The 25,442-nt window shown below is 32.8% G+C and overlaps 1 protein-coding gene across 5 annotated transcripts in view; it reads right to left on the bottom strand.

The window, feature by feature from the left end:
• Positions 1-6,428: 6,428 nt before the first annotated feature.
• The window catches only part of LOC134706991 (semaphorin-5A-like), a 93,338-nt gene continuing 74,324 nt past the window's right edge, over positions 6,429-25,442 (bottom strand). For all 5 annotated transcript variants that reach the window (XM_063566407.1, XM_063566409.1, XM_063566406.1 and 2 more), the window contains 15 exons: positions 25,059-25,147; positions 24,186-24,218; positions 23,695-23,867; positions 21,644-21,776; positions 21,115-21,269; positions 20,697-20,895; positions 19,337-19,413; positions 18,694-18,998; positions 16,881-17,057; positions 15,981-16,160; positions 14,387-14,572; positions 10,047-10,238; positions 9,601-9,768; positions 9,071-9,223; positions 6,429-8,500 (listed from right to left, as the gene is read on the bottom strand). In XM_063566407.1, the coding sequence (XP_063422477.1) occupies positions 8,118-8,500; positions 9,071-9,223; positions 9,601-9,768; positions 10,047-10,238; positions 14,387-14,572; positions 15,981-16,160; positions 16,881-17,057; positions 18,694-18,998; positions 19,337-19,413; positions 20,697-20,895; positions 21,115-21,269; positions 21,644-21,776; positions 23,695-23,867; positions 24,186-24,218; positions 25,059-25,147 (2,603 nt within the window). In that variant the 3' untranslated portion in view covers positions 6,429-8,117. The remainder of the gene's footprint in view (positions 8,501-9,070; positions 9,224-9,600; positions 9,769-10,046; positions 10,239-14,386; positions 14,573-15,980; positions 16,161-16,880; positions 17,058-18,693; positions 18,999-19,336; positions 19,414-20,696; positions 20,896-21,114; positions 21,270-21,643; positions 21,777-23,694; positions 23,868-24,185; positions 24,219-25,058; positions 25,148-25,442) is intronic.

Genomic DNA, 25,442 nt, shown 5'->3' with positions numbered 1-25,442 from the left:
CAACAAATCATACGCATAATGTACAATATTTGCCATTCGACGTTATGCAATTACTCAGTATATTCTCAGCAGTAACATACACTGAGCCCGATCGTTTAGCGTTTGTATGTCTCAGTAAATACGTAACGCTCGTGCATGTCCACACTATACGGATATCATTAACATGGATTTGTTCCCCAAGATAGTTTAAGGAAGACCGACTGAAATACACACTACGTATTTTTCACGTTCATAATTACGAATTGGTTGACCGATGTTATGTCTCACACCACTAGCGACATGTTTTCAATGTCTTTGATCGTCAGATACCAATAGAGTCGTCATCATCTCGATTGCCATTTTAACTGCTTGTGAATTCATATCACGTGTGATGCGTGCATAGCAGGAGACGCTTACCCTATTGCTGCTAAGATTTCGTTTCTTTTTGAGTTGATACGATTCTCAGTTTTTATTTGTTACCTTGATTTGTCCCTGCTTAGTCGATATTCGAGATTTTAACATCGGTTAACTACTGTCGTTTTAATTTAATTATTAACATTGCTCCATCCTCAGTTTTCCACAATGACATCGACTATGGACAAATAAACCACCAACATGTATGTGATTCTTACGCGCTTCCACGGAGCGAAGCTAATTTAGACGCACTTGGTGGTGACATCTGTCACAACGTACTTTATCTGAAGTACAATTTATCATCAATTAGAGCTTGCGAAATCACATAATCAGAATAAAAGCTTTTTATGTTAGGACTTTCCAGAATTTAATCGCCGTCAATTTGAACTTTTCAACAGCCCAGCAACATACCAGACGATAATGGAAGAGTTTATAGTGATCCTTCATCTCAACATCTGATAAATATACATATACGAAGTCATCATATTGTTGACAGCTATGATGAACACCTCGATCGTCTTGAAGAAAGTCCTTCAGAGATTACTTGAGAGTGAACTGAAGTTGTCATCCAAGATATGCAGCTTCTTTTCAGAGAGTGTGAAATAGATAGACTACATACTAATAGTCTCAAAGAATAGTATAAAACTGGTCCAGTCAAGTAATAGAACGATGAGAATTAACCAAAACTAACGTCACAAGAAGGAGCAAGATATTTTATTCTTTTGTGTTAGCTATCATAAAAGTTGCGTGAAAGACTTAAGCAATATCGCCATGCTTTTTACGTATTTAATGCCAGCAACATAAATCTAAGGCAAACTCGTAGTAACTATATAACTGGATTTGGTGTAAAACAAAAGGAAAAAACATTTAACAAATGGAAGTCTCAACTACGTACACAGACGGTGCCAGTGTTTGGTTTTCAACTTTATAACCAACCATTTGATCTGCATGCTGACGCCTACGCGCTAGGACTTGGTTCTGTCCTCTAATAGAACAATAAAACAAGTATCGATTTACGTCACAGTCGTATGAAGCTTTATGTATTACCTCTTTCAAAACTTCATTCTCTATACAACTTATGTTTGGAAACCACTGTTACAAACCCCCATTCACACCAATACAATATCACAGCTGTCATTTTAGATATTGCAATTTTTACTGTTTGAAACAGTTTGCATTTGAAAAAGATGAAAAAAAGAAACAATCCTTATTAAACTTTTCTTTGCCAACAAAAGGTTTCGATGCCATCAACTTAAGAAATAGTCTCCCTTATTTGATCAGTCTGTACCTATCATTTCCTTTACCTATACCAAACCAATTACAAATAAAATTTTCAATTACAAACACGGGTTAATTGCACCTGTGCTAGTTTCCTATTCAGGTATAACATGACTGTCCACGTTATAACTGATGACATTAACCTTGGCAAAAACACTTCGATGAGAAATGAAACTAGATGGGTCTTGAATACCCATGCTACATCAATCTTTAAACACCCAAATGTTGCAAAAAAGGACACTAGCAGAATACCGCTGTTCAAAAGTCATATATCGATTGAGCGTAAACAAATCCGGGTTACACACTAAAACCGAGTGAAACACATCAATTATAAGAAGTAAAACGGAACAATAGAAACACTGAAGTGCAACAAAATCAAACGCCAATATACATGACAACGACATATTTTATAACAAATACCGATTCCTGACTTTGTACAGGACATTTAAAAAACAAATGCTTAGTAGAACCTGGTTTTATTACTAGCCACACCTCCCGTTTATATGGCAATATTAAGGAATATCAATAAAATGACAACATACCGTGTCAGAAATACAACACAACCACACATCTGTAAAAGAGGGAAGAAAGATACCAGAGGAACAGTCAAACTCATAAATCGAAAATAAACTGACAACCCCTGGCTAAAAAAGAAAGAATACAAACAGACACTATAGAACACATGACACAACATAGAAAACCAAAGAATAAGCAACACGAACCCCATCAAAAACTAGAGTTGATCTCAGATGTTCCAAAAGGGTAAGTTACATCATGTAAACCACAGTTTCGGCATTTCTGCGTAAGGAGCACACTCATGTTTATGAAGTCTGTATAGTGTGGTCATGCACAAGCATAACGTATCAATTTAGATATATAAACACCATACGACGGAGCAGAGGTATGTTACAGCTGAGAAATGGATAATTGATAACAGGAAAATTGAACTTATCCCGTTTGTCATAGATTTTACTGTAAAGTCGTTCATCTGTGTCAATATTGAGGAAAAGATAAACACTTGTCCAACATCCATGATAAACAAGTTGTTATCCTTGTAGATAAAGCCAAAGTGTGCAAAAAGTAAAATCACATAAATACTGAACTCGGAAACGGTCACTTATCACGTGGCAAAATCAAATGACAAAACACATCAAACGAATGGACGACAACTGTCATATTCCTGACTTGGTACAGGCATTTTTAAAGCGTTAAACACTTTTATAACAGTCTCATCAAATTCCGTTAACATAATAAACAAAATCATAAACAAATCGCATAACTTAAAGTGATTGATAAATGAATTAGGCATTGACAATTTCCTTGGAATCTCAACATATATACCCTCACGACACTTACCAAAGAAGACATCCTGGATAATCAAAGGTCTGTTCTATATTTCTTAGGAAGTTTAACCAAATATAAAGAACTGGATTTTGTCCATATGTATTGGATACCTAAACTGCATAAGTGCTCTTACAAACAACGTTATATTGCTGGGTCATCCAAGTGCCCCACGAAACATTTTCTAAATTATAACATCAATTTTATCAGAAACTAAAGTCGGGCTTCAAAATTATTGCGAAACTACCTATTCTAGAGATGGCGTGAATTAGATATGGATACTAAAATGTTCCAAAGATCTTTTAGAGTACATTACTGTTGCCTTTATTTAGAGTACATACAATCTAAGAATCTTTGCAATAGTATTAAAACATTTGACTTTTCTACATTTTTTAATTTTTTACAAGTATTTCATATTCCGAACTAAAAGACCAATTGCATGAGTTGATCCTACCTTGTTTTTATTAAAAAGAATGGCCAGAGTAGATATCTTGTCCAAGAAAGGGATCAGTCCAATTTTGATTTATACATAGAATTCTATGAAGCTGACATTATCAAGATGCTTGTTGTGTTGATTGACAATATATTTGTTGCGTCTAGGGGTCGTGTTTTTCAACAAACAGGTATCATTCTGATGGTAACAAACTGCACATCTCTTCTTGTCGAATTGTTCCCTTATTCATATTAGGTTGGCTTCATACAGGAACCTCTTAGGAAGAAAGAAAAGGAATTGTCAGTATTCTTTTACTTTATGTTCCTCTAAATAGAGGGTTTTATCTCACTGAATTATTCAAAATTTACCGGGTGATTTATGTTAAACACGTTTATCCCATCGGACTGAACATAGGATACAGCAGAAACATTTCAGTCTGCCTCATATCTTAGCTTACATCTAGAAATTGACAACAAAACCTGACAACAAAAGAGACGATTTCAGCTTCCAAATTATAAACTTCATATTTCTATATATACAACATTCCAACAGCGCCTGCATACGGAGTATAGCTCTAAAGGCTTGTATTTCCTATCGTGGTTGCCTTGGTAGAGGGTTGCTGCTCACAAGGAAGCTTTATAATCAAGTTTTCCAAGTAGTAAAGTTGAAAGCATCCCTTCGTAAATTTTAGAGTTGTTTGACCGTTATGGAAGGGCGACAGATACCAGAGGGACAGTCAAGCTCGTCGATGGAAAATAAACTAACAACGCCATGGCTTAAAAAGAAAAAAAGACAAACAGACGTCAAATTATATAGTAGACAACATAGAAAACTAAGACTAAGCAACACGAACCCCATCAAAAACTGGGGGTGATTTCAGGTCGTTTCACAAATGATAGCGGATATGTTCAAAATAGTGTTACTACTATCCCCATCACCTCTCCCGTGTATGACATATCGAGTAAGACGTATAACAAGGTTACAATGTATGTACTAACATGACCAACACGACAGGTGCCACATGTGGAACAGGAGCAGCTCACATTTTCTGTACGCCTGAGAGTCAGACTCAGATTTTGATGGGGGTGTTTACTGCTCAGTCTTCAATTATCTATATTGTGTTTTGTAGACTATTGTTTGACTATCTTTTTCATTAAACTTGTCGTTGTCAATCATATTTTCGACTTTCCATGGCGCTTTGGTAATGCTTATTGTTTGTCAATGTTACTCTCGGAAAGGTTACTACGATTGCTTGGAAAACATTACTTGAAAGGCATTTTTACTGAATGCTTGAAAGTAATCTTCACCAAGTGATACGACCATTTATCAATGTCGAAGACAATTGCTGGATACTTACCACTCAAGTAAATGGCTGGCAAGAATCGTCACAGTAGAAGGACACATAGAAAGAACGTTTAAAGTGGGTCCAAGGACATAAAAAAACACCAAAAAAACGATGGCCATAAAACATCTGGTTCTTCAACCACTATAATAGGATAATACTTGAAGATGGCATACTATAGATTGATCAACATAAACCAAGAGGATGTGAAACAATTAGTCCTACAAGAACCTGTATTATAAAATTCTTGAGAGACATATAAATGACATGGGAAAGGTCTGTGAAGGCACTTTCCAACTAGAAAAAGATCGACTTGTATGGGATAGCATGACCAAAGATGTTGAAAACTGGATAAACAATTTCAACAGACACATACTTAGTAAGACATCATCCAACTGGAAGTCAATACTAATCAACATCAAATCCTCTCATTCGTTTTAACTTTAATGCACAGACAACCTGTCATTAGACTATGGCATTACAGAAATCCAGAAAAATCGTCATCTAAGGGCAATACCTTCTATAATTAGTCATTAGACAGTTTTGGTTAAAAGGAACAGTAAAAACAGTTAGATCTCAATAATACATTTATGATATTGCAGATTGTTATCCTTTGAAAGAATATTGTCTACCTTGGCTCTGTCTGGGTTGACAATGTTTTCTCAGGTTAACAATCTGCTCTATCATCCTCTAGGGATTGTAAGCTGTGTGGTATATAGAATAATCACTGCTCATCACCCAAAATGATGTTGCCGTTCAAAAGATACAAAAAAGTCTGATACCATAAAATTCATGTTAAAATTGTTTTCTGGTATGATACAAAGCAAATCTCAATTGTGCATTGTTTATTTAAATAGAAATATGAAACTATTCACAACTTATGATACATATGTATATACAAACGTTTCTGTGATAATTCATGAACAATATACAACTAGAGGCTCCAAAGAGCCTGTGTCGCTAACCTTGGTCTATGTGCATATTAAACAAAGGACACAGATGGATTTATGACAAAATTGTGTTTTGGTGATGGGGATGTGTTTGTAGATCTTACTTTTCTAAACATTCTTGCTGCTTAGAATTATCTCTATCTATAATGAACTTGGCCAATAGATTCAGTGGAAAATGTTAGTGAAAATTTACAAATTTTATGAAAATTTTAAAAAAATTACTAAAAAGGGCAATTAATCCCTAGGGGGTCAATTGACCATTTTAGTCATGCTGACTTATTTTTAGGTCTTACTTTGCTGTACATTATTGCTGTTTACAGTTTATCCCTATTTATAGTAAAAACAAGATAATAGCCAAAAACAGCAGTTTTCTTAAAAGTACCAATTCAGGGGCAGTAATCTAACAACGGGTTGTCTGATTCATCTGAAAATTTCAAGGCAGATAGATCTTGACCTGAAAAACCTTTTACCCCCATGTCAGACTTGCTCTTAATGTTTTGGTTTTTGAGTTTTAAGCCAAAAACTGCATTTTACCCAGTGGCGGATCCAGAGGGGGGGTTCCGGGGGTGCGCACCCCCCCTTTATTTTTGCCGATCAATGCATTTGTATGGGGACATATGTTTTGCACCCCCCCTTTGCCCTGGGTTAGCACCCCCCCTTTCGAAAATTCCTGCATCCGCCCCTGTTACCCCTATGTTTTTAGCTGTGGGGGCCATCTTGGTTGGTATGCTGGGTTACAGGACACAATTTTTAAACTAAATACTCCAATGATGATAGTGGCCAAGTTTGTTTTAATTTGTCCCAGTAGTTTCAGAGGAGAAGATTTTTCTAAAAGATTACTAAGATTTACGAGAAATGGTTAAAAATTGACTATAAAGTGCAATAACTCCTTAGTAGCCAGAATAATAAGAACATATCATTTTTATATGAAAATAATTCATAATACTTTTGAAATAGATGTTTCCTGATATTCATGTTGTAAGCAAGTCTAGGCATGATTCTGATTTAAAAAAAATTATGCAACAAGAATCATTTTGACCTGTTGATTGAATTCTTAAAAGTAGTTAGTTATTACATGTATTGTGTACTGTGTGCTATGGTATTTAAATCTTTTCATGGCTTACAGTAAATGATTATCAGACTATTAGATATTAGAAAGCCTTGGTGTAGAGTTTAGTGCATCTAACTAACACTACTAACACAGAGGTTCCAGGTTAGAATTCTGTTCCTGGATGAAAATTTAAGGGACTGAATTTTCGGCTGTCTCTTGACACCATTTGCCAGTATGGTCTTGAGGAAATGATGATAGTCGGTTGGAAAGGGACGATAAATGGCTGACCCGTGTTAAGACAGAGCCATATCTCTTGCACGTTAAAGACACCCTTGTAGATTTCGAAAAAGAGCAGGCTAATGCCGCTACAAGGCAGCGCTCCCACCCGCAAAGTGGAAAAAGGTTAATATAAGTTGCAAAACTTGTTTCCCAATCCACTATAAACAAATGTTAAATTAAATATTAAATAAAAGTACAGCAAATCTTATAAATCCAAAAATAATATACACAATATTATTAAAAAACTAAAATCATAAATATTTTTTTCTTATATACATAAATGTTACATAACCAATGACAAATCACTTAATCTGGTCCAAGACAAAGGCACAAAATTAGAAGACATATTGTTGAAATCCCCTCTGTTATGACAAGAATTCCATTTCAAACAACTTACTGCTGTATTTTACATATTCTGTCAACCAGGGTGGTTCATATGTAAATAATTCTATTTTTAGTAACAGTCATCAGAATAACCATTTTATTCATATCAATAAGCCTATTGATATTCTTAATTTGTTCAAAAAGATTTTCATAATCTGCATGTTTTCAGACTTGGTTAAAAGATGTGCTCTCATTGTCTTTTAATCTTTATCAACTGTTTGGTCAAGTTATTTAAAAATATCATGAGAATATTAAACAAATTACAAGTAAAATGAAAAACATAAATATATTTACCACATGTTTTTTAGTGTGACTACATGAAATAAACTAAGCACTCATCTATTTGATCATTAATATATAGGAAGAAATGCCTGTTTTGTAGTAAAAAAAAAATCCCCATTTTGCCTGATTATATAGTATTGGTTGTATACATTGATTGAGACCAAACAATGACCAATAGTTGTTTAAATCTAAGTAATTCCTGTTCTCTTTACTATTATTGGTTCTGAAAATTTCTGCAGTAATTGTATAACAATACATTGAAAAAAATAAATCTTTTCAGATGTTTACACTTCTCATAAGGAAAACCCCTTCCTAAATATAGAATATGAATTAAACAAACCGTGCAAAGTAAAATGAGAATCACATGATCAATGATTGTAAATATTACCCGTCAATAAACTGCAAATCTGAATGCATTGCTTCCTTTCTCTTTAAAGAGTTCAATGAATTCTTACTTGATACAAATTTATCTTGTTTTGAGATCTGCAAAGAGCTTACATCAAACACTTTGTTATTCACTGTCAAAAAATCTAAACTAAGCTGTGATGACATTGATTTCCTTTTTCCATTATTGAGCTGTTCATTTTTCTTTCTTTCTTTTTCTAAATCAAATTTTCTAAAGCTGCGACAACTTTTAACACATAAATATAACCCAATAGTCAACATAATACCAAATATAAAAGACCCTGATGCAACAACAATCAGGTTTAACAAAGAGTAACTTTTCTCCGTCTCTTCTTGTTCTTTAACACGTGCTACACCAATTCCTAAAATATAGAAAAATAATATTTAATAAGCAAGAATTCAGGTGGTGCATAACACTACAGGGAGATAACTATGTAAAAATCAGCTAAATGTTATAATCCTGTTCTATTGTTAATATTAAGCTTCTTGATAATCAAAATCAGTGTTTGTCAAACTGCAATATAATATCTATAAATGATTTTTTTTTACAAGTGTTTTGTTTATTTTTTATTTTTTGGTCAAAGGGTTAAAGTAAATATTTTGACCAAAGTTTATGAAAATTAAAAAGCCAAATAAACTTTAGTCAAGGTGTTTGGTACCACCTTAACTAAAAATTAAAAAAAATACATGTACTCTTACAGTTCAACACTTGAGACTAATGGATACAGTTATTGTTGTATCATTTATTGCAAAACCAATTTTATTTTTGAGAAATTGTTCATTTAGTAAGCAATATAATGCACAATGTAAACAGACTCATTTGACATAATGAAAAAAAATATATATTACTTCAATAATTTACCATTGTAATGAATTTTACTGATAAAACTACAGCCTTTCACATTTTCAATTGTATCCAAATTCATACTTACTGAAAGGTACATATTCACAATTTCTATTCTCTATTCTATGACCTTGACATTCCTCATTTGAGGGATCTGTCATTTGACACTGTCTGTGTCGATATTGTAAATCTTCTACACCACACACTGTCCATTCAGACCAAAGATGCCAACCAGCTGATACTAAAAAGAGGAACATTCTGTCAGCTCAGTAAGAATTAATCCTGGAAGGTTAGAATTCTCCAACTAATTTATATAGAGATTACAGTTTATATGGTGAAAATAAAGAACTGACACTGAACAAGAATTAAAATTGTTTGATTGGTTAATGGTTGGTATTTAATGTTGATGTTTGAAACTCTATGTTGATGTTTGCACCAATCTCGTTTCATAAGCAATACACTGTGGTGCATTATTGCTTGGATTTTGGATGTCATTTTGTTTTTTTGTCATATCTTGACCTAGTCCGAGATTACTCTGATGTCTCAGGGAATAATGACACAATCAGCTGAATGGATTAATTCTGTATTGTATGGTTGTACTATATTGTATGCTCTTACCATTACAAAGGGGAGTTGTGCATGGCTTGTAATCAGTGTCATGTCCTATGCACGGTTTAATAAATTTCGTTCCTTGAACAGAACTGTCACATCTTCTCACCCTAACATGACTTCCATGTCCACATGTAGCTGAACATACAGAATATTCTGACCAACATCCCCATACACCTTCAAAAATAAATACTGTGTGTACTGATAGGAGAAACGCAATGAATTATCAGTATGAAAAATGTATAAAAAAATTGTTACACAAAAAAAATTTTGTAAGCAGAAGAATCTATAAACATTGAAGAAAGTTTATGTTTGGTACATCTCAGGATGATAAATAGGTATAACTCCGATATCCTCTTTTTTCACAGATTCTAAAAATTGTATTCACGAATCTTAATTTGCCTGTTTGTATTTTTTGTATCAAAATTCTTCAAGATTGAAATTTAATGAATTACCTTGGCAAGAATGTATGTTACATTGTCTAGCTTCTACGTCATGACCTGAGCAGTCTACTCCCAAACCCATTGGCTGAGGATTATCACATGATCTCTTCCTGTGTTGAGTTCCTTCTCCACAATCTTTAGAACAGTCTAACCATGGTTGCCAAGACGACCATACACCATCTTTTGTTATGTTCCTTGCTATTTCTAACAGGACAAGAATGCATTATAGACAAAAAGAAAAATATTCCAAGAAAATTCCATATGGCATTCCTGTGACATTAAAAATCATATCACATATTTGTTTGTTTTACAGACCCTGTAAGTCACCAGTGGTTGTTGTAGGCTCATGTCTGTCATATTGGTTATTGTAAATTCCTTAGTTATAAATTAGGCTGTTAGTTTGAATTGTTTTTCATGTACAGTCCTTTTAAACCTGACAATACATATGGTTTTTCTCATTGTTGAAGGCTGTACAGTATAATATAATTGCTTACTGTATGTTCACTTTATTTAATTCTGGTGGATAATTATTTTTATATTGACATACAGCCATCAATATTAGAGTGAAGGTCCGCATGCTTGATATATTTATTGTTAATGCCTTTTTTTCACCAATTATACTTTTTTTTTCATTAGGTAATGTTTGGTACTGGTTTAAGTATCCCTGTGTTTTTGATGTTTGTGATAGTTCTATCTTAAAGTCCAGTAGTTTTTACTGAACTGATATCCATTCTTCAAATCTTCTAAAATCAAAATTAAAAGAGGAGAGTTCAGTGTTCATTCAGCGAAGCAGCATGTTCCTGGACCATTTTCAGTGTGTTGTCTTTATAGTTGAATATTTAAGGAATTTGTCAATTCTAGCATGATCTAATTTTTCTTAATCAAACTGTAATACCTTAATAACTATTCAATATTTTTCTGACAGTTCCACCTTATTCAATTGATAAATCTACTGTCAGAAATTATTGTGTGCAATTATTATTGCGATTTTTGAAAAATGTACAAAATGCGAGATACATATTTGCGATGTCAGGAAAATCTGCGAACAGATATATGTATCAGAGAGAAGAATTCAAGTTCTTAATATTGTGATACTCACTCAGTCATTTTATTAGCATTAATAAAAACCTCGCAATAATTTCTGAATTTTACAGAAGTTGAAACTATTCAAACAGTAAGGTAAGGCATGTACTAAATCATGAAGGTTAATAAGTCACATTTTTTATTGTTTTGGTTTGCATTAATATCATAAGACAAGGCTGTCACTTATAGTCTCTACAAAAATCATCAAATATATGCAAATAAATATTACTAAATATACATACATGTCATACAATCATTACCAACTTTGTCTGAAATGAACTGTTACGGTGATTTGATTCTTAGAAAGGCTTTATATACAACATAGATCATTAGCTACAAACACACAATTGTACAGTCTTTTTGAAAGTACATCTATTTACATACAACTTTTATGAATTCTTCTAGAACATCATCAGTTAAGCATACATTTAATTTTATAAATTCTTCCTTGCATATAAATTCTTGTTAATTTTTTGGAGTTACTTCCCCTTTTAATTCCCTTGCTTAACTTAAGCATGTTTAAAGTCTTATCATCTAAATTAACCTATATGTAATTTCCCCCTTTCCCCTTGTGTGCACCGTGGATCCCATCAATTACAAAATGACTCTATCTTACATTATTTAGGACATAACAGTTTTTAACCTTTATTTTTGCTTTAACTATTTATTCCCCAGAACTAGGTCTAGTTACCCTCACAACAAAGGAGAGATAGAGCTTATAAATAAAAACTCTACATAATTTAGAATTTTTCTTTTGTTAAAAGATTTACTTGATGGACCAACCGGTCATTTTGATAATCTAACACTTTTTACATTTTTGGATTGAAAAATTGCAAAGTGGTCCTTATTTAGTCAAATTGGTATTGGAATTACATAATGAAATCATACCAATATTCTTTCAAAAACACTGCTTTTGTCTTCTTTCTGTGCCAACAATGAGTAAACTTATATAAAATCTATTACAATCAATAAGAGAGATTCACAATGGGAAAATCTTCAAATAAAATGAAAAACCTTTGATTCTTTGAGTATAAGTAAACTTAGATTCTTTTCTGCATTCCTTGAATTTCTAATAGAAAATTAAACGCTACAAATGTACAAGGCACTATATATATAACATTTTTATAAATGTAAAAATAAAAAAACAAATGCAAAAATATAAATAAATCTTATATTTACATCTGTACAATATTAGCACTGATTAAAATATTTGTAGAATATAAAAAATGCCATTTTCAACATTGCTCAAATGTATCAAGTATGGAATAATTAAATTTACTGTGAGTAGTTGATTATAAAAAGCATCCCTTTGATTTAATCAATGAAATAATTATACCTAATAATACAGAATTATGTCTTGCCTGCTTTGTAGAAAGATGAAAAAGACTGTTTAATAACTTTATTTACTTAAAGCTAAAATATTGTAGCCAAGGACAATAACTAAGCATTCCTGTCTCAATATCTTCTAACAAGACATAAACTTAATATTGGAAAAAACTAGGTAATAGTTTCATATGTTTCAACCAGCAAAAAAGTTCATTAGAAGGGATGCGTATTCCAGGTGAGGAACACCACTGCATTTGGAAGATAACCACAGATTTAAAGAAAATACATCCTTTTATCAAAAGTAAATATGTAAAGTATCCATATCAAAGTAAATCCCTGCCAGAAGGTGAGGGTACCAGCTAATGAACACCTATACTCTAGGGAGACAACCTTTAACATATCAAATAAATGGATATTAATCTAAGAGTAAAACAAATAACAGTGGAAATGTATCTACCAGTAATCACATTATTGAAAACTTAATATCAATGCAATATAATGCAATAATATTGATGACACTAACAATGCAACTGCATTAAAAACTGAGAATAACATATACATTTCGTCTCTAGTGGAATTCAATCAGGTCCGACAAAACCAATAATCTCTTATGCAAAAATCAAATTAGCTTTTATTTACATATTCCATGCATATGTTCAGAATTTAATTTTTAAATGCTTTTGGTTACTTAATTCAAGAAACATTGCAGCATACGTTTTATAGTTGTTTTAACATTATTGAGTTTATGCAAATCTTTTTAAGATGGTTCTGTATTTTGGTTACAGATGCGGATTTAAGGTTAGGGCCCAGGGCCCCCTTTCCTTCTTTTTCATTGTAAACATTTTGTTGATTAAATAGGGAATCACTGGATTGGGTCCCCTCTAAGGCAGTCAGTGGCATCCCTAAAAATTCTAAAATTTCTGGATCTGACACTGGGCTATGAATGATTCGAGAGTCTTAAAGAAAGTCAAACAGGATCTTTCATTAGATTAATATAATAATATGCAAGAAATATTTTAGGAGAAAAATATATATATGATTACATTGTACTACATAAAGAAGAAATAACAAGAGATTGGCATGACAACATAACAATATTTGGATTTGGATTCATGCTCAGTTCTGGAAGTTTTGATAAGCAGACGTTACAAGGAATACCGTCAGTGATGAACATTTTCAATGAATATACAAAGTTCTTTGATCTCAAATTTATATGAATAATGTTAAAAATTTTAGTAATCGATTCAATTCATTTAAACTAAAGATTTGTGAAGTACTAAAAACAATTGATAAAAATAAGAAAAATTACAAACTTCACCGTATATAATCAGTACATATATCCAGATATCTTGTACTTAATTAAAACATCCTCATAGGTACATATAATTAAAATCAAAATATACTAGCTTTAAAAATATCAGGGACCAGCCCTTATAACTACTTATAGTATAGTACAAATAAACAAAACAAAAAGTAATACAGAAGTGGTGTTAATATACATCATGCTGTTGCTAAGGAAATGTTGCTATGGTAACAAGAATGAACCCGCATTCTGTGAGTCTATATTTTAAAGGTGGAAGAGCAAGAATCCACATTCCACATGTGCTGTTATATATTTTAGTATTCCACACATCCATGTTGACGAAGTCACATACTAATTGCTATGGTTACGATGACGGAAACACACAATGCAAATTTTCTGTATACAAAATGGCTGAACCACACAATGCTGTTTGCTATTATAATGATGAATACTCTTTGGCAGTGATTGTATTAGATGTTAAACTGGGACTATCTATGACGACACTTGGAACAAACTAAAAATATCCCTAACGTTCGACACTTGCAATAATCTCGGAAAAATTGTCTCCTGTATTTGCACATACTTCTAACTGCTCGACTTAGTGGAGCATAAAATGGGTCTATAGTATTTCTAAGCTCACCTGCTTTGTGACACGTCCCATCATTTTTAAAACAAAATCTTGTATGAGTTTTCACATAACTTGTTTTTATCATACTGACATCGGGAACATTTGCTTTACACATATAACGGAATCTTTGTTCAAAATGTCCACTGGAAGTTGAATTTGTTTTGATCCAATTGGTCCATGGTGCATATTTTTCTAATTCTGAAAAGTACATAGAAAGCTAGTGTCATGCAGTGACCACAAACGTGTATTCTGTCATGAAATCATCATGCTCAGTGTCTAAACTGTGTCTGACTAATCACTTAGTGACCTATAGTTGTTAACTTCTACATCCTTTTGTTTCTGGTGGAGAGTTATCTCATTGGCAATCATACCACATTTTCATATTTTTAAAATAATAATTAAAAGTTGTTATATTTTTTAAAAATTTTGTTGTTATTTACTTCCTATTACAAATTTAGAGTTGCATTAATTCCAACTGAGGTAAATCATTGTTAATTTACATCCTAGCATGCTAGGTATTCATATGGTTATACAATTGTTCATTAAAATATTTGGAAGCAGAAAAATTACGAATTACTGGTTTAATGGTGTGTCTGAATAGACCACTTTCGAGTTCATCCGTCACCGGAAAAAACTCGTCAATTATACGCCCCTTTATCACCGTCATTTGTGCGTTTAGGGGCGTCGTCACTTCCTTCCAATGCTGAGCGAGTGGTTGGAAAACTATAATTCTATATTGTACGAATTAATCGGCAAATTGAATTCTCAAAATTGACAATCAACACTGCTGTCATTAGGGAATTGTCAGTAAGTACCTACAGAGCAACCATTATTTCTAGTTTATCCTGCACAAAGACGATCACTAAGACGCTTGATGAACGTAAATAGTGCAGGGATACAGGCGAGCCCCTCTATCTGGTAAATGACGTCATAAAGGCGTGCATAATTGACGAGTTTTTGCCGGTGACGGATGAACTCGAAAGTGGTCTATTGGATGGATGTCTTGCATTTTAAGAAGAATTTTAAAAGTTACCACTTGGCCCTAAATGAATATTGATATACATTTTCTGCCCTTTGGTCAGGGTTGTTGTCTCTTTTACACATTCACCATTTCCATTCTCAATTTTAACAATATATGGGTGTATAAATTACAGGGCTATTTTTAATGCACCACAAAGATGCATTAGCATCAAATATAATTCATGTTGACCAAAATAGTTTGGAGTGAGAGAGAAATACTTAATAATTTCTTACGTATCTCTGAAATCAAAAGTAAATTAGATTACATGTACTAAAATTTGTGTGTTCCATGCATTCTAGGAATATGAAATACTATAAAACATACTTGTTGAACATGACAATTTTTTGTGAACATTGTGATTTCATGCATTCTTCAAAAATGTCAAAAAAACATCAAACTGTGATAAGTATTAAATCTACATACTTTATATTTTAAGCATCAATCTTTCTTATATATCAGACAAACAATAATTGAAATAACTTTTAAAATGAATAATTCTATAATTTTCAAAATAAAATAATTTGAAATTTACATTTAACATACAGTTGACAAACATACAGATAGAAATGCTGAAAGCATACATACCTTGACAATGAAGAGTATTGCACATCCTCCATTCTTGAGTATTACCCTCACAAGGTCTTCCCTTGGGGGAGGGTGGTGGTTGACTACACCGACGTATCCGTGTTTGTATTCCACCATTACAATCAGCTGTACAGTCACCCCATGGTGACCAAACTGTCCATCTACCATCAACAGGTGGTTCTAAAAAACAACATGCTTTAAGATTGTCATATAAGTCACTGAAGTGAGAGGTCTAGCTTGCTATAAAACCAGGTCTAATCTACCATTTTCTACATAAGAAAATGCCTGTACCAAGTCAGGAATATGACAGTTGTTGTCCATTTGTTTGATGTGTTTTATCATTTTATTTTGCCATTTAATTAGGGACTTTCCATTTTGAATTTTTCCTCGTAGTTCAGTATTTTTGTAATTTTACTTTTTATATTTAAGACAGCGAATGTTTAATCAATAATTTAGGGTTATTACTTGCAAATAGTTGAATATTGTCAAGAGTAGACTTCTATATTGTTAGAGTGTTCGAGTGTAAAATATGTTCTAAGAGGGTTAATATTCACAATTTTGATTGCAATAACCCTTTCAAAATATTAAGCCTGGTTTCTATGATGAGTGTACTGTAAACCAAAGCTTGAAAAAATGTGAAAGAAATATTTTTTGTCTCTGATGACATTGATAACATGGATTTATATTTGCATTAGAGCAATGTGATAGAATATTGTACTGACTTTTTTTTACATTCTATGGGAAATAATATGTTGCTTTATAATACCAAACTATGATATTGCCAAATTTTCAGACGGCCAACAAAGTATCCATGCTATTTTTTCTACCTGAACATTAACCCAAAGATCTGTTAGATTTTGCACAATCTCTGCACTATTTCAATTCCAGAGAGGATCTTACCTGGACAACTAGGGTTACCTGGACAATAACCCTCATCTCTGTCAGACCCTATACAATCTCTGCCCATATATCTAGGAGGAGGATTACTACAGTAACGGTTCCGAGATCTTGTTCCATTGTGTCCACAGGTTATAGAACACTTAGACCAAGCAGTCCAAGCTGTCCACTGGCCATGTGCTATAAAGAAAGGATAAAACATAACAGAGATGGTTTATTTCTGCTAATGAGATCATCACTCACACCTACATAATAATTTTACTGATTGTTTCTGTAACACATATTTTACATTGTTCTCAGTATCATTATTTCTTTTGCTTTGGTGTTATACTTATCTTTTATTCAAAAAAATAATAAAAATATAATCAGCATGAATTCTGTCACAAGAAATAATCTTTAACCCTGCTTTGTATCATTGTAGGGGATTTTTAATTATCTTTCAGAGCATACAATACAGTTACAGGGGAGTTAATGGCGTTGCTAACGTAAAATGACATTCTTCACTATGTCAAACTATGACATATGGGAAAAAGATGTTCAGTGAAACCTGGGTAAACCGAACCCTGATAAAACCGAATTTCAGTTTAAACCGAACAATTTTCAAAGTCCCACAAAATTTCCCTATCAATTAACGTAAATGTAACCTGAATAAACCGAATCCTGTCAACACCGAACTCCGAACGCTTTTTGAAGGCTCGTTATTGAATTTGTATCTAAAAATTACCTGTCAAAATCGATCAATACCAATCAACACAAAACAATATAATTAATTATTTGCATGATTTAATTAAACAAACACATGATGTCAGAGTATTCCCGAGGGTATTTGAGGTTTAATGAACTTGTGAGTTGTTATTACAAACTAATAAGCATGTCTGTGTCCATGTATAAAGTGATTTTATGGTAAAGAAACTTTGAACTGGTCAGGTACCACCATCGCCGATAATGATACGAACTTTCCCTCAGATTAATTAAATGCACTTTACTCAAATAATTAAGGCCAAAAACTCGTAACTGCCATTCTGTAGCTAAACTGTTTAATTAAATAATAGTTTAAAAGCCTTTCACTGGATTAAGAAGTTGTGCAACACAACAACATCAATGGATTTCGATTGCTGAATTCCCTTTAGAGGCCGTATGTATTTGATTGGAATGCTCCCGAAAACTTCCGTTGGCTTTTTAGAAACGATAAATACCGAGAATAAACTGGATCCCTGCTTTTGTTACACTGTTATCGTGTGCCGAAGTATGAATCAGGGGGTGACCAGTTTAGTCCGAGAACTCATGTGTACAATGACGTTCCCGATTTAACTACGGAATCGTCATTTGAAAGTGACTGTGAATCTGAATTGGTCAGTGAATTAACGGATGAGAAAATAATTATGAAAAGCAAAATCGCCCCACGTCGGACATCTTCCAACGACGAGCGTGATTGACGGAGTGGCGTTTGATTTGTAAACAAAAATGTAGCAATACGTCTATCTTTATCTTCTTTTATTTTTACATTTACATCTACATCAACACATAAATAAACTGTCGTCTGTTGGTACACCTATTATCCCTTGTCAGTAATTGTAAATGCCAACATTATTTTGGTGTCGACTTCCGTTTACCTCTACAATCCGAACACCTGTGAAAACCGAACAAAACGCAAAGTCCCGTGGGTGTTCGGTTTGGACAGGTTTCACTGTATTTTAAACATATTAATGTGTCTTCTTATGAACTGCTTTAAAGCATTTTTCTTAAAAATGGTCAAGACCTAATAGTTTCTTTCTACAATTCATGTAACAAATCCTTTTTTTAAGGTGATGTGTACCTGTACAATTGGTAACTTCAACCACTGATCCTACACAGGATTTCCCGCCAAAAGCAGGTTTAGGATTGTCACATGATCTTGTTCTACAAAGGCAATCTCCTGCTGAAGGATCTGGAACCGTCTGCTGGCATGTTTCCCAGGATGACCATTCTGACCACATCCCATCTATAGGATGTTCCACTATTGGACAGGATATGATGTCTTGCATCCAGTAGTGTATGGAGGGGTCATTATCTGGAGCAGTTGTACATTTACTGGAAGCCTTGTTCCAACCACAGTATGGATCCATGGAATTTTTACACAGACTGAAATGTAAATAGTTTCAATAATCAAGTTTCTAGTTGATATCTTTATTCTGTAGCTTAGACTTTACATCTTATACTACTTATACAAGGAATACTAACATCATATATAATTTTTTTTATACACTTAGACCTTGCACACATATTATAAGTCCCCTATGATCATCTTAGGCTTAAGTCAATCACATTTTGATAGTGATTTTTTTTTCAGGACTATCATTAACAGCAGAGATTGTGATTGTGATTATTGCAAAACCATCATTCCATGTAAAAAAACAAATGGAAAAAAAGGTTGGTGTAGAAAATTAAAAAAAAAACATATTAAAAGTATAAATACTCACTCTTGATCAGTAAATCTGTCACACCTTTGTACTGGTATCTTTATGATTTTCCCAGTCACTGTTACATACACTGCACCCTGCATAATAAAACATTTCAATTGTTAATTCAACTATCGATACATTCTTGTAAAATCTGTATTAACTTCCGAACTGGGTTTGTTAAAACTGTAATTCCAATTGCATGTTTTTAATTTGAAATTAATTTGTACTTGAGCATATTTTCAATTATATACAATTTTAAAGTAATGACATTACACTGCCTTTTTTCCCATGATAGCATAAGTGACTTTTCAATTACTTTTGTTACATTGGAGTATTTGCTTGGAAGTTAAAACATTTCTTGTCTCTTTAATGCACTCCCAACCGTGGATTTTTTTTTTTTAAATTTCAATAAAAACTGTGTAACTGCTTCAAGAAATGAATATTCTGTCAATGAAATGAAATCTATTCACTAGAAGTGGAGGTGCTGCTTATGGGTGAGCTGAATGTTGGATACACACTAAACTGGTGCTCTTAGACCTGTGGTATTGTGACCTACCTTATCTTCTGATATCCTCAGATTTTTGACAGGTTTGTGATCCCCATTAGGTACAATCTTATGTTCTTCTATGAGACAGGATGAGTTAAGTTGAGATACCTACCTTATCTTCTGATATCCTCAGATTTTTGACAGGTTTGTGATCTCCATTAGGTACAATCTTATGTTCTTCTATGAGACAGGACGAGTTAAGCTGAGGTACCTACCTTATCTTCTGATATCCTCAGATTTTTGACAGGTTTATAATCCCCTTTAGGTACAATCTTATGTTCTTCTATGAGACAGGATGAGTTAAGCTGAGGTACCTACCTTATCTTCTGATATCCTCAGATTTTTGACAGGTTTATAATCCCCTTTAGGTACAATCTTATGTTCTTCTATGAGACAGGACGAGTTAAGCTGAGATACCTACCTTATCTTCTGATATCCTCAGATTTTTGACAGGTTTGTGATCCCCATTAGGTACAATCTTGTGTTCTTCTATGAGACAGGACGAGTTAAGCTGAGGTACCTACCTTATCTTCTGATATCCTCAGATTTGACAGGTTTATGATCCCCTTTAGGTACAATCTTATGTTCTTCTATGAGACAGGATGAGTTAAGTTGAGATACCTACCTTATCTTCTGATATCCTCAGATTTTTGACAGGTTTGTGATCTCCATTAGGTACAATCTTATGTTCTTCTATGAGACAGGATGAGTTAAGTTGAGATACCTACCTTATCTTCTGATATCCTCAGATTTTTGACAGGTTTATGATCCTCATTAGGTACAATCTTATGTTCTTCTATGAGACAGGACGAGTTAAGCTGAGGAACCTACCTTATCTTCTGATATCCTCAAATTTTTGACAGGTTTATGATCCCCATTAGGTACAATCTTATGTTCTTCTATGAGACAGGACGAGTTAAGCTGAGGTAAATATGCCATTTTCCTTATATAACCATCAACAGTAGCCAAGAAGATCACATGGTATTGTTGGCCTTTGCCCTTGACACTGTCAACAACTAAATGTGTCCACCTACAAGAAAAAAACTTTTGCATTTTTCTGATATTAAATTAAGAAAGAACATTCAGCCAAGGTTTTTTTTTCTAATATTCAATCTATGGAAAATGTATTTTACAGCATATGTTTTCTAATCTCACTTATTTAAAAATCCCTCCTTGTGTAATAAACTTTATTCCTTATACACTCAGAAAAGATATCTTTAGTCTATAGACTCCTGTTAGAAAATCTCACCTTTCATTTTGCCCAAACACAAGTGGATCTAGAGTGTGAGGTTGTATGGCATCATCCATCAATTGGTATTTCTGTGCTTGCATTATCTGTAGTGAAGACTTGCGTAATCCCGGATCATCAGGTGACCTTTTATCAGTACCGCTATCATCTGGACACTACAATTTACATATATACTCACATTATTTATGTCATGTTTTGTATCGTCAAAGAGGAATTACACTAGTTTTTGTGGATCTCCTTTTTCATATACTAATGACAGTGAATATTTGGGTTTCTCACAGTAAAATAATTTTGACTTAATGTTCTATCTCTGTTCATGCTAACTCTTGAAATGGAACAAACTCTACAGAAATACTTCATTTAATATTAAGTTGCAATGTTATCATAATGATTTTTTAGGTTTTATATGGGGAGATAAAAATGAGAAAATGTTCCCATAATGTTGAGTTATATATTTCATAGAAAAATAACAAAACTGCTTTCATAATTCATACAAATGGAGTGTTGTTCTATCTTTCCTGCTACCTACCGATAAAGGTTTTTCACTAGTGTCTCTCATCCAGGCAGATCTCACATTCTCCTGGTATTTGTAAGCCCCATCAAATACATTAGTAAATGATGTCATGTTGTATATACACACAGCTGATCCTGCTATACTATTTCTGTAAAAAAAATTTGTGATGTTGCAGTTCCATCATTGAGTCTTGAAGTCGGTTTCGACGACTTACAGAAAAGAGCGACGATTTACAGAAAAGAACCGAAAAGGACCGAAAAGGACCAAAAAGAACCGAAAAGGACCGAAAAGAACCGAAAAGGAGATCGATTTTTTTTGTAATGGAAGAAAATTAGCAAATTGCAAAATTATATAAGTCTATTATAAATAAAAAGATATTGTTCACAAAAGATTATTATTATGTTTTGAAAACTTATACTGCGACAGGACTACATATTAGGCCATAATAAATAATAGTTTTTTTTGCCCAAACGCTACCTACCCAGAAAAAAGCTGCCTACTCAATTCTTTTATTGTCCTGATTTGAAGAAGTTTTTTTTTAATCCAATAGACATGAAGACTAATAAACATCTGATACTTCAATTTCTTTTTTTGAAAAAAGAAAAAGAAAATGCCTACCTACCTACCCATTGTCTCAACCTTTGGGTAGGGTTTGGGCAAACCAAAATATTTTTAAGTGTGGCCTTATAACTTACTGTACATGTGAAAAATCATAGGTAGGGTCGGATGCCTATCTTATGGAATAGAAAACATAGAACAGACAAGAAAATAAAAGATATTAATTCATTACTGTCAACTATCGTTCTACGTGAATTATATTCATAAGTAAAGTGTCATTATTTTGTTCAATCTTGGTCGCTTATTCATTTCAAACATTACAACAGTTCCTTATATTTTTCAGTTTTGGAATGTATTCCATTCATCAGTGAATATATAAAACACGGACATTCGGACAATCGGACAAAACAAAATATAACAAAATATCGTTTAAAACATGACGGAAAACTTTACAGGAGATATAGAATAAATACGAATATTTCGTTCCTTTTGTGTGTGTGTATGTGTATTACATATTACATGTAAATGAAAACATATTGTTACTTTGACACGTTAAACCTGTCAAGGATTTGAATTCGTCAAGGAAAAGTCCGTAAATTGAATTAAGAATCTGATACAGGAAAATCTAACTTTTTAGTTAGTCTACATATCCATATAAATGTACAATCTTAATTTGAAATATACATTTCTTTATAACGAGGGGGGAGCGAATTGGTGTATATATATACATTTTTAAACTTTAAATAATAATTAAATTATATGTATGCTCTTTTCGGTTCTTTTCGGTCCTTTTCGGTTCTTTTTGGTCCTTTTCGGTTCTTTTCGGCTCTTTTCTGTAAATCGTCGCTCTTTTCTGTAAATCGTTGGACCGTTGAAGTCTTATAGTTTTAAACATGACTAAAATATTTCTTTGGTTTATCTGCATTGAAATCCTGAACTGTTTACACAAAATTGTGTCTTCCTGAACTGTTTATGACATTGCTTTAGCTGTTTCACAGTCTTTATTAATATATGATAGGCATGAACTCACACCAGCATGTTAGATTTTGTAAATAAGCTTTCAGCAAAAGTGAGAATTCTTAGTTGTTTTATTTGTACTTTTGATTTGTTATTTATAGTACCTTTATTTCAGAGTAAGGTGCTTTCCCTGTGCTGATTTTATTTTACCTTTTGTTATTCTACTAATCCAGATTATAAGGGGGAGGGTTGAGAACTTAAAACAAAGTTTATCCCACCACATGTCCGTGTACCTGTTCCAAGTCAGTGGATGTCTTGTTATATTAATGAGATTTTGGGTATTTTGTCGTTCCTTGAAGAGCTAGCTTTAATACAGTCTATTAGTTTATTTCATTCTTTTGTAGACTGGGCAATTTATAACTTGACATATATTATAGACACTAGTCAATTGTTGAAGACTATGTTGACCTCTAGATGACTTTTTTTATGATTTGAACATTTGTATATTGGATAACTGAGAGTATGATTATAAATAAAACACAATAACTTACTCTGATGTAGTGAAAATTGCAAAGAAATATTTTTCAGTTCCAGATTCTAGAAAATAGGTACTCTGTATTTGGTCAAAATAAAATGGATATTTCCCTGGTATAGAACAATTCATCCTGGCCTTATTGAATGTGGTCCAATTGTCTTCAAATAACAAATCTCCTCCTTTATCACTCTGGAAAATAGTTTTTGAAATGTTCAGTAAAATAACATGAGTGAATTATCAATTATACAAAAATATTCAAATAGTTGGCGACTTAAAGTTATTATAAAATAATGTCAAGGTCAAAGTTACAAGTGGTCCTTGCATATTTAGCATAATGGTAATACCATTTGGTGCAGCAAAACTCTTATATCTATAACAACTTAGTCTATTATTCACCTAGTCACCATACATTTGTATCAATTAGATTGTGTTTAATTTTAAATAGAGCTATTTGTTTAACAAGAAAAAAACTAGTATAAAGATAGTAATGACAAATAATGTTCATACCTTACAAACTCTTGCCACACGGGAATAGATTCTCTGAAAATAGAAATATAGAATTGACATTTATGTTCAAAGCAGCCATATTTTTCAATTTTATATATCCTTCAATACAGCCTGATAAAATATGGAAAAAGTAACAATTTTCAAACTGAAGAAAGGATGATTTCTATCTCCTTACATAGTTAAGGTTACACCTTTCTTGAAGCCCTTCAAAAAAATATATAGATAAAGAAAAGCAAGCAAGAAGAGGTCTTTTGTTAATGGGGTTCATAAGTGTTTCTTGTTTCTTGTTTCTGATATAGATTAGACGGTTGGTTTTCACCGTTTTACACAAGTCATTTTTAGGCCCTTTATAGCTTGCTGTTCGGCGTGAGTCAATGCTCTGTGTTGAAAGTCGTACTTTGACCTATGATGTTTACTTTCACAAATTGTGAATGGATGGAGAGTTGTCTCATTGGCACTCATACTTCATCTTCCTATATCTATTCATATGGTTATTCCAAATAATTTCAGGTGATAATTTTCAGTGAATTAATTCTCCATCGCTTCTACTAAAAGGTAACATGCAAGTTTGTCATTTAGAGATTTTGATGATGATGGAAGATATTTGATACACATTATAGTCTCAACTAAATTGATTTAAATGTTAGAGCTGGACATTGCTGTCTTTTGTATTGTTTGTTGGAAGACTGTGCTTTCACCTATAGATGTCTATTGGTTTTAGAAATCATTTTTTTTTGTATATTCAATGTAGTAAGCAAGGCCTTCTTCTTTTGTAGACCATGTTGGAAGTAAATTTTTCAAATGAAACTATACAAGACAAGTAATCTTTATTTCTTTTTTAATTGTCATTGTGCAAGACTTAATCTTATATACCTTTCCACAATTGATATATTCAACAGCAACTTCCCTGTAGAAAAAGTAGATGTGATCATCAACCTCATAAGCTGAGACAAAATCTGGATCTGTGGGGAAAAAGCAAGAAACAGTTGACATATAACAATATCTCGACTGCTGCGATACTCAAATACCATATTTATTTAAGGAATGACTGTAATATTTTTTCTGTCTATGAAGAAATAACATAAAAAATTTGCACACTGAATAATGTGCGTAGCAGGTTATTTAACAGTGTGCACAACATTTTTTATGTTATTTCAAATAGACAGAAAAAATATTACAGTCATTTCTAATAATTTAATTTTAAATTCCATTTTTAACTGTAAAAAACTTTGATGGCGTCACATTCACATGACTAAA

This window comes from Mytilus trossulus, chromosome 2 (genome assembly GCF_036588685.1).
Source record: "Mytilus trossulus isolate FHL-02 chromosome 2, PNRI_Mtr1.1.1.hap1, whole genome shotgun sequence".
NCBI classification, from domain to species: Eukaryota; Metazoa; Mollusca; class Bivalvia; order Mytilida; family Mytilidae; genus Mytilus; species Mytilus trossulus.
Note: the sequence above shows the minus strand (reverse complement) of the source record. Positions and strands in the feature narration are given on the sequence as shown.